This window comes from Triplophysa dalaica, chromosome 21 (genome assembly GCF_015846415.1).
Source record: "Triplophysa dalaica isolate WHDGS20190420 chromosome 21, ASM1584641v1, whole genome shotgun sequence".
NCBI lineage: Eukaryota > Metazoa > Chordata > Actinopteri > Cypriniformes > Nemacheilidae > Triplophysa > Triplophysa dalaica.
In genome coordinates, this window is record NC_079562.1 from 19,236,638 (window position 1) to 19,249,719 (window position 13,082).

At 41.7% G+C, this 13,082-nt stretch overlaps 1 protein-coding gene across 5 annotated transcripts in view; it reads right to left on the reverse strand.

Moving 5' to 3' along the window:
- The window catches only part of suox (sulfite oxidase), a 45,564-nt gene that overhangs the window by 5,456 nt on the left and 27,026 nt on the right, over positions 1–13,082 (reverse strand). For 4 of the 5 annotated variants that reach the window (XM_056735633.1, XM_056735634.1, XM_056735635.1 and 1 more), the window contains exons 2-3: positions 12,169–12,235; positions 3,786–3,978 (exon numbers count right to left, since the gene is read on the reverse strand). In XM_056735633.1, coding sequence (XP_056591611.1) covers positions 3,786–3,978; positions 12,169–12,227 — 252 coding nt within the window. In that variant the 5' untranslated portion in view covers positions 12,228–12,235. The remainder of the gene's footprint in view (positions 1–3,785; positions 3,979–12,168; positions 12,236–13,082) is intronic. The other variant, XM_056735636.1, reaches the window with a different exon arrangement.

The window sequence follows — 13,082 nt, forward strand, 5'->3', positions numbered from 1 at the left end:
TTCTAAATATGTTTAAGACACATTTTATAATTCTATTTCTATTCTTTTACAGTGCACTTGTTGTCAGTGCAATGATGTTCAAAGATATTTTAAAGAACTAAACACTTGTGTGACAATATATGATGAAAGTATGCTCTCCAGAAATTTGAACAGCATGGAGCATTGTCATAGGTTAATGGAGGAACACTGTCGTATACAGAGTTGGGTGTAACTAGTTACTAAGTAATTAGTTACTGTAATTGAATTACTTTTCCCTTGAAAAAAGTAAAGAAAGGGATTATGTTTTCTGCAATTTAATTACAGTTACTTTTGATGTAATTAAACTAAATACATTGTGAAATATATGAGTGTGCAATGGTGTAATTGACATCAAAATTTAAAGTCTTACTTTAAAATCTGTGCTTTAATGTATAATTCTCACATTTGTAATGCTTTGGTCAGTTAATAATATTATTTATTTGAATGAATTAAATAACCCGTTTCATGTCGATCCTTGAATCCCTTAACTAATCAAGCTCAATGCAGGATATAGAAAGTAATTAGTAATGAGTAACTAAATACTTTTTGGACAGAGTAATTTGGACAGTAATCTAATTACACTATTGAATATGTAATGAGTAACTAGTAATTAATTACTTTTTCAAAGTAACTTAAGTTTCTATAATTTGCTAATTTACGCGCGCGCACACTCTCACTCATTCGTTCTTTCTCGTGCACACTCGACTCCCACTGGCGCACGTTTATGGTTTGCCCCCTCTCGCGCGTATTCACACCATCTCGCTTGTATTGTATTCACATCATCTCGCTTGTATTCACATCACATCATCTCGCGCGTATTCACAACACATCATCTCGCGCGTATTCACAACACATCATCTCGCGCGTATTCACAACACATCATCTCGCGCGTATTCACAACACATCATCTCGCGCGTATTCACAACACATCATCTCGCGCGTATTCACAACACATCATCTCGCGCGTATTCACAACACATCATCTCGCGCGTATTCACATCACATCATCTCGCGCGCCCTTCACTCCCTCTCGCGCGCCCTTCACTCCCTCTCGCGCGCGTTGTCTCCCTCTCTTGGCATTCGCTTCACTTTTGTCAACTTCCGCGCCTCATACAAGATTACCTCGTAGGCTGACAGAATGCTGTCTGACAAGAGTAACAAAGTTTTTTTGAGGTGCTTCTTTACTGACTGGAAAAAAGTTCCTCTGACAGAAAAAAATTTTTTTATGGGGTGAGACTCCAGTTGCTTTTCGACAAATGACGTTTATGAAAAGTAAGTAAAGTGCCTAAAAGCACTGTTTAAGGTTCTTTTTTATTCATAAGCGGCTGGATCAGTACCAAGATAGGAATATTTCCTCTGACAAAAATGTCCTTCAGGTATAATAGAAGCCTAAGTGGTCTGTATGAAATGTATAAAATGTTCTTTAAGTAGTTATTTGTTTTTTTTTTAAATATTATTTAGTACTGGTGGCTGTTAAGAGCAGAGTTACCATGGTAACCTGAATATCCACTGAAGACTGAAAACAATCAAATAATGACAATAGACCAACAACGTCACATTAAGTAACACTCATTTCAACATGTTTTTGTTAATATTTATCCGTAAATTATTTTGTAGCATGCTTAAATCATATGCTATGTACACTGTCTTTATGCTGTTTTATAACTATTATATAGCTATGTTTTTAAATAGCTGTTATAGAAATTACTGTTAATTTATATAAACCTGTTCCACGTTTATGGAAGCTTTTATTATTTTATTATTTTTACAGTTGTTGAAGCAAAATAATAAAATGTTATTGTGTACTGTTGTACAATAAATGAACAGAATTTTGAGTATGCATTTGTCATTTATATATGAATATATAAATAACTATATGGAGCCAGAATCTGACAAAACAATCTGAATTTGAATTTTGTAAATCTGAATTTAAGATAAGTAGAATTGTACAAAATTGAATATTTCCTAACATTCAATGTAGTTCTGAATTTGATTTTCAATTTAACAAGTTTAAAATTTTAAAATAACGAGTTTTAGTTGCGACCACGCCCACACGACTACAAGGGTTGATAGTTTGTTGCTGCAGCATAGCCAAGCTTATATCGCTGCAATCTGAGGCAGCTGCCCGGGCTGTGTGCGATCCCTGCCTGCGTTTTTGCCTGCTGCTTCCACTGTTTAAGCTCACTCCCGGCGTTTGTTGCTGGTAAATTGTCACAACGTTGGGGTAACTTACTGACAATGTCACAAAGTTACGTTGGGACAACAAATCCAGGAATTTCCACTGGTTACGAAACCACAACAAAAGTTTGGTCGTCAGATTTTGTTTCAGTTACCTTATAGTCACGTGATATGGTTAGCTGGGGTGCATTAACTTAAAATTAGTGTATACCCATATAACGTTTGTCAAGATTGAAGCATTTTACAGCCCCGTAGTATACATTTTGGCATGTTTATTTACCCCTGCGTTTCCCTGTGTGTGTAATAAGCAGACTGTATGTGCACTTGTACCTGCCTATAGGTGTCTGTTACTAATTTGCTAACTAAATAAATAACTTGCTGGTCTTAAAACAAGGTGTGTCAGTGGCATTGTTGCCGATTTTCTTTTTTGGGGCAACTGAAAAAGATTAGACCAACTAAAACCTAGTCTAAAGTCAATAATGCAATAGTTTTCAGTTGCCTCCAACTAGCAATGCGCCAAGCATGTGCCTGAACACACCTTGTTTTTTAGACCAGTACGCCCACATTTAAAAATCTATGATACCAGTATAGTACATGTTAACTTATGCTATGTATTTCTAACTATTGCAAACAGCAGAAAGAGGATTATGCTTAAAATGTTTCTGATCCTCCATCTATTGAACAACCTTGGTATTACAGCCTTCTATTCTAATAAGGCAGCGCTTATACTACTGCGGTTTACTTTAAAAGTGCATAACTTTTGCTACAGTTATGCCTGGCGTTTACACTACTCTGGAGATTTCGACCCCCGAAAACGGAGACGTTTGGAAACGCTGCAGACCCGTTTTAGTTGCGTTTCGGTGTAATCAGACGAAAACATCGATTTTAGATTACTAAGGCATAGCTTCCCACATTCGCTGCGGCTTGGGTCGTCTGTATCATTGTGTTTGCTTCCCTGACACGTTAAGCCCCTGTCAAATGAACCATTATGCTACCTGAAGGCGATAATGACCAGTCTCACAAGGACAGTGTAAACAACAGGCTAACTGCAGCTGAGCTGCGTACACGGATCAACAAACCGGATGAAATTAAACAAGCCTTACATGGATTGTGTTCCATCAACTAGACTTTTCAACCTTATACCAAGAATAAAAGTAATAATCTTATAGTTTTGAAGACATATTTGTTGTTGTGTAACCTCAAACATTATATTTCTACACTAACACATGACAACAACGAAAGGGTATACGATTTTTCGGAAATTAAATTGAACAAGCATTGGTGTTGCGGCATTCTAGCAAACTGTGAGTGATGTCAGTGGACCGTTCCAAGATGGCGGATGCGTCTAGGGGCATCTAGTTTTGATGTCTATGCTCCCAAAGATCAAAATGGGCTTTGTTCTATTTTATGCATTTTTTTCTTCTTCTAAGGTTTTCCCCTTTCGGGGCGGCCTATACTCCACATACTGTGCATTGTCCATATTTGGTCCCTGTCTAAATGATTCAATTGATTTTGATGTATTATTTAGATAAATTGCTGAGCTCTGCATCCATTTCAATTTCCCTTGGTTATTAATTTAGGTGTCTCACCTTGCCACGGTGGAGGTTATAGGCGAGAACAGCTCCAGTACCTGCCATCAGCCCTGCCAAAGCAAATGTGAGCTTTGACACCCCATCATTGTTATATTTTTGCCATCTGTGACCTCCAGAGCTTTTCCAGCGGTGAGAGGGACACCCGTTCCACACAGACACTGATGGGACATTGCTCTTCAAAAGGTTGTAACTAAAGAGAGATTAAAATTGGATTGTAAAAGCTTTGTAATCATTCACAGCATGCAAATCTTTAAAGAACACTGCTATGTTGATAAACAAGACATAGTGAACCATTAATCCTAGAATTGTCTAGAAGAAATTCTAGTTCAATTTGGATTATCTTCAGTAAAAAGTCCTGCAACAGATGAGCTGAGTACTGATTTCAAGATCATATCCTCAGTTTGGGATTACATGAAGTGCATGGTTGTAAAATTAAGAGACCACTTCAAAATAATTTTCAGTTTTTCAAAATTGTTTAGGTAAAAATATCATTTTTTTCAACATCACTCCCAAGTTCTAAATCACAATATTTTATTATTTGCAGAAAATTGAAACGGTACTGTAGTAGAGTAGGCGGGGCGAGACCGTAGTTCGAGTCCGGTGAGTAATTGTGAATTAGCGCCAGCTGTGCGCACACCGGCCTCGAATCACGTAGGAGATGGGAGCATATAAAAGGAACGAGCGACCGGACCGTCGAAGAGAGAGGACCGGGCCCTAACTTGTGTTATGTTTGTATTTATATTATATTTATGTTCATGTTTTGTTCGCCGGCGGTCGTCATTATTTATATTAAAACTTGTTAAATGTCTGCTGGTTCCCGCCTCCTTCCTTCCCTTTTATGGAGAATTTGTTACAGGTACAAACTGGTCAATTTAACCAAAAAAGACGTAATGTTTGCAGATCTCATATTATGCAAAGAAAACCAGATAATATTCAATTTTCAACAAACATAAAATAATGTTTTACATCTTTTTCAGGATCAGTTACAAATAAAAATATGATGGAATTAATAAGCCTTATTTTTTTCACAACTGTAACAAATCTCAATAAAATGGAAGGAAGGAGGCGGGAACCGGCAAACATTTAAACATTTAATAAACTAATATAACAGCCGGCGGCCCCTCACGGACGACCGCCGGCGAACAAAACATAATATAAATACAAACATAACATAAGTTCGGGCCCGGTCCTCTCTCTTCGACGGTCCGGTCGCTCGTTCCTTTTATATTCTCCCATCTCCTACGTGATTCGAGGCCGGTGTGCGCACAGCTGGCGCTAATTCACAATTACTCACCGGACTCGAACCACGGTCTCGCCCCGCCTACTCTACAACATACCCCCATCACCCCTCACAGGCCGGGGGGTACCCCCGCGACTGTGCAAGCTCCCTTCCCCTCCCTCGGGGGGGTGGGGTGGGGGGTATGCAGCGACGAGACGAGACAACGGAGACGGGAGCCCTCGGAGCGACCGGAAAGAGAGAGGGGAGAGAGAAAAAAAAAAAATCTGGTTCCCCGACATGCTGCCGCTCGTTCCTCAACCAGCCGGAGTACTCTCCTTCGCGGTGCCTTGCGGTGGCCCTGGGGCTTCGGTGGACGGCTCGACCGTCCGCCCCCTGGCGGCCGGCGGTGGCTCCTCCTTTAACCGGGAGTCGGGGCGGGTTCCCCGTCCCCTGTTCCTCCCCCTTGGGCGGACGGACGCAGGCTCCGGCCTCTGGCAGGCGGTGGCTCACGCGGCACTTCCGCCCCCTGCTCCTCCCCCTCGGGGGACGGACACAGGCTCCGGCCTCTGGCGGACGGCGGCAACCCCCCCGCTCCCACTTGGACGAAAGCCACCCCACCTCGACCCAGGGGCACGGCAGCAAAGGTCGCCGTTCCACCGAAGTTTTGACGGTGGCCGCACTGTGCACTTCCGTTTCCCCAGAGCCACCGCTTCGGGCAGCCACTAGCGGACGCCCTTCGTCCGCGCTGCCCGAACTCTCCGGCACCGCGAGGCCACTCGGCGGCGAGGACTCTCCGACAGCATGTCTCTCCTTCCTCCCGGGTTTGGGCACCAATGTAACAAATCTCAATAAAATGGAAGGAAGGAGGCGGGAACCGGCAAACATTTAAACATTTAATAAAGTAATATAACAGCCGGCGGCCCCTCACGGACGACCGCCGGCGAACAAAACATAATATAAATACAAACATAACATAAGTTCGGGCCCGGTCCTCTCTCTTCGACGGTCCGGTCGCTCGTTCCTTTTATATTCTCCCATCTCCTACGTGATTCGAGGCCGGTGTGCGCACAGCTGGCGCTAATTCACAATAACTCACCGGACTCGAACCACGGTCTCGCCCCGCCTACTCTACAACAACAACGTTCAAGCTTCTTTGCATTCTGTCAGTCTTTCACATTGCTTGTATGTCATTCCTGAGGTTCTGTTCAAATGCAACAGACACTGGACTGGAATTGCCATAATACATGCAAATATGATGATAATTTTTTTCCATGACTGTTGTCATGTAGTTCTATATATAGTACAAAACTATATACTGTAGTACTGTTCAAAAGTCTTAGGCATGTCTGTATTTTCAATATATATGTATAAAGTCAGTGTTTTAGTAGGACATACAATGCTGTGTCTCAATTTCCCTACTTACAGTATACTAAGCCCTTAAAGTATTGTCAAGTGACACACTAAAATGTGTGTTCTGAGTATGTCACACAACGAAAAGTGTATTATGAACCACCCATCCAAATTTGAATGGAAGAAGAAGACACTGGCGCTGACATTTCTTAAGCGCGCAGGACTTTTTTGAAAACACGGTTTACTCCATAGGATTATAATTAAAAAAATACAATAGCAGTTTATAGCACCTTATTGGACAATTATCCAGGAAAAGCATGCGGCACTGCCACATGAGAGCAGTAGAAGGAGCATAAACAGACGTCACTTTCACTTGTGTGCAGACAAGCTAAAGAGAGAGCATACTTTCACGAAGTTCAGGTGTTGGTTTGTACACTGGATTTGGGTGATGAATGTTATATAAACTGTGGATATAACGCTGGATTTACGCTCTCGGGCGTCCTGTTAATTGGTAATACCTAGAATTTCAAAATCAAGTGCAGGTGGTAGATCCTTTTCTTATCTAGTGCCTAAACTTTGGAATATTCTTCCCTGCACTGTCCGGGAGGCAGACACACTCTGTCAGTTTAAATCTAGACTAAAGACGCATCTTTTCAATCTTGCATACACTACACTTCTATAAAATTAATCCTCTGAGGATTAAGGCTGCAACCTTAACCAGAAACATATTCCAACAACAACTGATGTACTTGTTGCATCAAAGAGTGCAGAACAGTACTCTACTCTCAGCCAGTCTTGTCTGATTGTTTTAAGGTTACCGCAGGATGCAGTTCATGCCCATTCCTGATGGCAGAGCTAAGAATGGGAAGCGGTGACCTGAAAAGAGCTGAGATGATGGAGCTGGATAAAGGACACGGCAACTTGACACGATTTCACTACAAAATTTCAAATGCTATTAGATTGTTAATGATAATCTTAAATCTATAATTTACCTTATTAGTAACTGTAATAAATCTCCATAAAAGGGAAGGAAGGAGACGGGAACCAGAAGACATTTCATAACATTTGATAAAGTAATATAACAAAACATAAACAAACACAAATATAAATATAAATACAAACGTAAAACATGTACGGGCCCGGTCCTCTCTCTTCGACGGTCCGGTTGCTCGTTCCTTTTATATGCTCCCTGTGTGTGCGCACAGCTGGCACTCATTCACAATTACTCACCGGACTCGAACCACGGTCTCGCCCCGCCTATTCTACTACATACCCCCATCACCCCTCACAGGCCCCTCATGTGCAAGCTCCCTCCCCCTCTCTTGGGGAGGTTGGGGTGGGGGGTATGCAGCGACGAGACGAGACAACGGAGACGGGAGCCCTCGGAGCGACCGGAAAGAGAGAGGGGAGAGAGGAAAAAAAAAATTATAGTCCGGTTCCCTGACATGCTGCCGCTCGTTCCTCCTCCTTTATCTGGGAGTCGAGGCGGGTTCCCCGTCCCCTGCTCCTCCCCCTCGGGCGGCAACTCCCCCGCTCCCGCTTGGACAAAAGCCACCCCACCTCGACCCAGGGGCACGGCAGCAAAGGTCGCCGTTCCACCGAAGCTTTGACGGTGGCCGCACTGTGCACTTCCGTTTCCCCAGAGCCGCCGCTTCGGGCAGCCACTGGCGGACGCCCTTCGTCCGCGCTGCCCGAACTCTCCGGCAACGCGAGGCCACTCGGCGGCGAGGACTCTCGGACAGCATGTCTCTCCTTCCTCCCGGGTTTCGGCACCAATGTAATAAATCTCCATAAAAGGGAAGGAAGGAGTCGGAAACCGGAAAACATTTCATAACATTTAATAAAGTAATATAACTGCCGGCGGCCCCTCACGGAAGACCGCCGGCGAACAAAACATAAACAAACACAAATATAAATACAAACATAAAACATGTTCGGGCCCGGTCCTCTCCCTTCCAGGGTCCGGTCGCTCGTTCCTTTTATATGCTCCCTATCTCCTACGTGATTCGAGCCCGGTGTGCGCACAGCTGGCGCTCATTCACAATTACTCACCGGACTCGAACCATGGTCTCGCCCCACCTACTCTGCTACAGTAACTTTATTTATTTTTTATTTGGCCTTGTTGTGCAAGCACCTTTGAGCTTGTTCAGAGCCAGCAGTGTTTGCCAGAGGTGAACTTGAATCCCCTGGTTGGGCCTGGGCTCTCCTGAGGTTTTTTTGTCTCAATTTGTCGTTTTGGGTTCCTCGCCACCGTTTGCATACTGTTTTGCACTATTTGCCTGGCCAGGGGGGCTGCTTTAGAATTCAGAAGTTAGACATAATTAATATTGCATATAAGAATTTATAGTCTGTTTAATATTTGACCTGTGATCTCCTTTATCTCAAATGTGTGCTTTCACTGTGCGTGTGGGCGAGTGTGTTTGCGTGTGTGCGTCGATGTGTGTAAGTATGTATGCATATTGTGTGTGTGGAGCATTGTATGTCTGTCTTTTGTGTTTTCATCTTTGTCTTGTTTTTACAGGTGTATGACGTTAGTTGATTTACTTTTAGTCAATGTGTCTCATGTACAGCTGCTTTGTAACAATGAAAATAAAGCGACACGGAATTAGCTTTCACTGTTATGCTGATGATACTCAACTTTATATTTCCTCGATGCCTCATGAAACCCAGCAGTTTCATCGAATAAAGGATTGCATAGTTGACTTAAAAATGTGGATGAGTAACAATTTTTTACTACTAAACTCGGACAAAACAGAAGTGTTACTTACTGGACCGAAAACTGCTATGCGTAACAACCAAGAATACTGCTTAACGATTGACGGATGCTCCATAAAATCCTCGTCATCAGCTAAGAATCTTGGCGTTGTATTCGACAGTACTCTCTCATTTGAAAGCCATGTCGCAAACACCTGTAAAATTGCATTTTTCCATTTTAAGAATATATCTAAATTACGTCATATGCTGTCACTTTCAGATGCAGAGAAATTAATTCATGCATTCATGACATCAAGACTAGATTACTGTAATGCACTTCTAGGTGGTTGCCCTGCGGGCCTATTACAAAAACTGCAACTGGTTCAAAACGCGGCAGCTCGAGTTCTTACACGTACAAAAAAGTATGAGCATATAACCCCGGTTCTGTCAACCTTGCACTGGTTACCTATAAAGCATCGCATTAACTTTAAGATCTTGCTTATTACCTATAAAGTCCTACATGGTCTAGCGCCCCAGTATTTGAATGAACTTCTATTGTATTACAGACCTCCACGTACATTACGCTCTAAGGGGTCCTGTCAGTTGGTAATACCTAGAATTTCAAAATCAAGTGCAGGTGGTAGATCCTTTTCTTATCTAGCGCCTAAACTTTGGAATATTCTTCCCTGCACGGTCCGGGAGGCAGACACACTCTGTCAGTTTAAATCTAGACTAAAGACTCATCTTTTTAATCTTTCATACACTACACCTCCATAATATTAATCCTCAGAGGATTTAGGCTGCATTATTTAGATCAACCGGAACCAGGAACACATCCAACAACAAATGATGTACTTGTTGCATCAAAGAGTGCAGAACAGTACTCTACTATCAGCCAGTCTTGTCTCTTTGTTCCAAGGTTACCGCAGGATGCAGTTCATGCCCAGACCTGATGGCAGAGCTGAGAATGGGAAGCGGTGACCTGACAAGTGCTAAGAGGATAGAGCTGGATAAAGGACGCGACAACTTTGTTTTTCCTACAACATTTCAAATGCTATTAGATTGTTAATGATAATCTTTAATCCTTAATTTTTATATTTTTACTAAGCCTTGTTGTGCAAGCACTGTTGAGCTTGTGCAGAGGCAGCAGCTTTTGCCAGAGGGGAACTGGAATCCCCTGGTTGGGCCTGGGTTCCCCTGAGGTTTTTTTTCTCGATGGGAGTTTTGGGTTCCTCACCACCGTTTGCATATTGTTTTGCACTATCTGCCTGGCCGGGGGGGCTGCTTTAGAATTCATACTTGTATTAAATGTGTCTCATGTACAGCTGCTTTGTAACAATGAAAATTGTAAAAAGCGCTATATAAATAAAGTTGAGTTGAGTTGAGAAAATTGTAAAAAGCGCTAAATAAATAAAGTTGAGTTGGATTTGGAGATTGTTTGAAACTGATATATGGAGTCATCCCAGCGTTCTTTGAACTTTGAAAGTTTTGTTAAACTAAATTAACATTTATTTTTCATAATATTTCACACAAAATCACATAACTAATGCAGTATGTTCAAGGAAGATATGTGTAAAATGTGTAATATGTCAAATTAAGTCAAGTCATGATTAAAGGTACCATAGTTCCCCCCCAAAACGAAATTTCTGTCATCATTTACCAATGGTTCCGATTGACTTCTTTTGTATGAAGAAACGTCAATGTGGACGAATGGTTTTCTGCTACTAACTTTCTTTCATGCTTATACGGTTTACACAGTAAACAGTCATACAGGTTTGAAAAGTCAATGGGGTGGGTAAATGATTACAGTGTGGAGTAATAAATAAGGAGACAAGAGACGAAGATGCGTCGAGACAGCTTTACGCTCCACTCTAATAAATCCACTCTGAACAGCAAGTGAGAACACAACAAAAACACACGCGCAACAGAAACCGGAAAAACAACACTTCTCAAACCCCTCCCTCTCTTAAAGGTACAGAAGCTTGGTGAATGTCTCTTCAGTACTTGTGGTTCGCCACAACAGAATTCTGGCTATGTTTAAGCCACTCTCAATACCTAAACACTAGTCTAGAGGTTAGCTTGGTTGATTTATAACTGCATGTCGTGCCTTTGACTGGTTTGAGTCCCGCTTCGACCACTTGTAGATTTTTACATTGTTGGTCTTATTATGTTTATCTGTGCCACAGGGATTGTTTACTTATATTTTAGCACTTAATTTGTGGTTAATATATAAAGAAAGTCAGGAAAAAGTGCTCTTTTTCCACAACAAGCTCCCGATGGACGAGCTTGACACATGCGCAGAATGTCATACCGTGGACTCGGATGTCAACATTTGTCCTGCTGACGAAAATAACATCATGCAAGGGAACCACGATGCCAGCCCAACATCGTAAAGGTTGTCAGCCATCGGCGATGGACGATGTCATCGTATATCGCCCCAACCCTACTTAACATATGGTGTAAGTGTCTCTGCTTGGTTCACCTCACATACGACATAACGTTAGCCACACAGCTTTTAGGCTGGGATTAGAGTGACAGGTTCATGAGTGTAGGGAAATACAGTATCTTGTTTGTAACTTACTAAAAACAACACATATCTGAGGCAGAGCCGGTCGCAGGAAATGTCACTTTTTGTGAGGTAAAATGTTTGTTTTATTAATATGTGTCCCGAGTTGTAGTTACCGCTGGGCTGTGGAAATAACACCTAACGGAACTGTGCAGGCCAGACAGCTTGTGGTACCGGTGTGCTGCGTGAGCATTTTTATAGAATATGAAGCAGTCAGCTCTAAGGTTGTTCTCGTGGTGATTTTATGTCATGAGCCAACCTCCTAAGGAAGAAAATGCTAATGCACTAACGTGACTAAACATGAGAATCGGCCAAACGGCAATATATCGATGAACCACTACAATCAACTGTATGAACTGTAAGATGACCTGCTCCTGTCTGGGGCGGGTGCATAAAATTCGATAAAAAAATTCATTGTGTTAATTTTCCATAATTATAATTAGTTAAATGCACAGCCCTAGATATATTTTATTATTTCTTTGCACGGTACTTTATCTCTTTCTCAGAAATGCTCAAATAGAACAAAGGTTAATATGAAATGGCAGAATTACCTTTTACTCCTGATAAGGAAGATCTGAGCAAGACCGTGGCATTGTTTGAGGTGCTGCATTGCAATTTCTGAAAAATGTAAGAACAATGACACAGGTTTAGATTACAATTAAAAAATCATTAGAATAGATGACCTGTCAAAAGCTTTGTTTGTCTTATAATAAATGTGTAAACGAAGCTATTTAAATAGAAACAACCCTATTGTCACAGCAATATTATGTTAAGACGGGGTGTCCAAAGTCAGTCCTGGAGGGCCTGTGTCCTGCAAAGTTTAGCTTCAACCCTAATCAAACACGCCTGAACAGCTAATCAAGGTCCCACAAAGCAGACTAGAAACTTCAAAACAGGTGTGTTGAGCCAAGTTGGAGCTAAACTCTGCAGGACTGTGGCCCTCCAGGACCTACATTGGACAACCCTGTGTTAAGACATTACAACAGCACTATAATGTTATTGTTGCACATATAGGCTAAATTATTTTCTGTGTATCATTAATTATTATTAATATAGATCGCTTGATTATTTTAAGGGATTTGCAGCATCAAACAGTTTCATTTATCTGTGAGATGGACAATATATTTGAACCTTAGTCTTTATTAAGGTTTCTATATGATGACTGACCCTGGTTTATGGCATATAGACTATTCTAGTGGAGGTAGGGGTTGTCTCTGGATACGAAAGAAATTAGTGCAGATTTTATGCATTCTATTAATTGTCATTCTTTTTTTTCCGCTTCTCTGTGTGTTGCAGAACACACCGCTCTTTTATTATTCAGAGCTCCGTTGTCTTTCTTGTGGATCAGTATTGTCGCGGCTGTTACACGAAAATTTAAATTAAGTTGTCTTTTTTCTGCAGAGCATCATTTCAGACTGAGGAGAGCAACATGATACAATAAGTCTGCGTTATTTTTGGAGCAAGT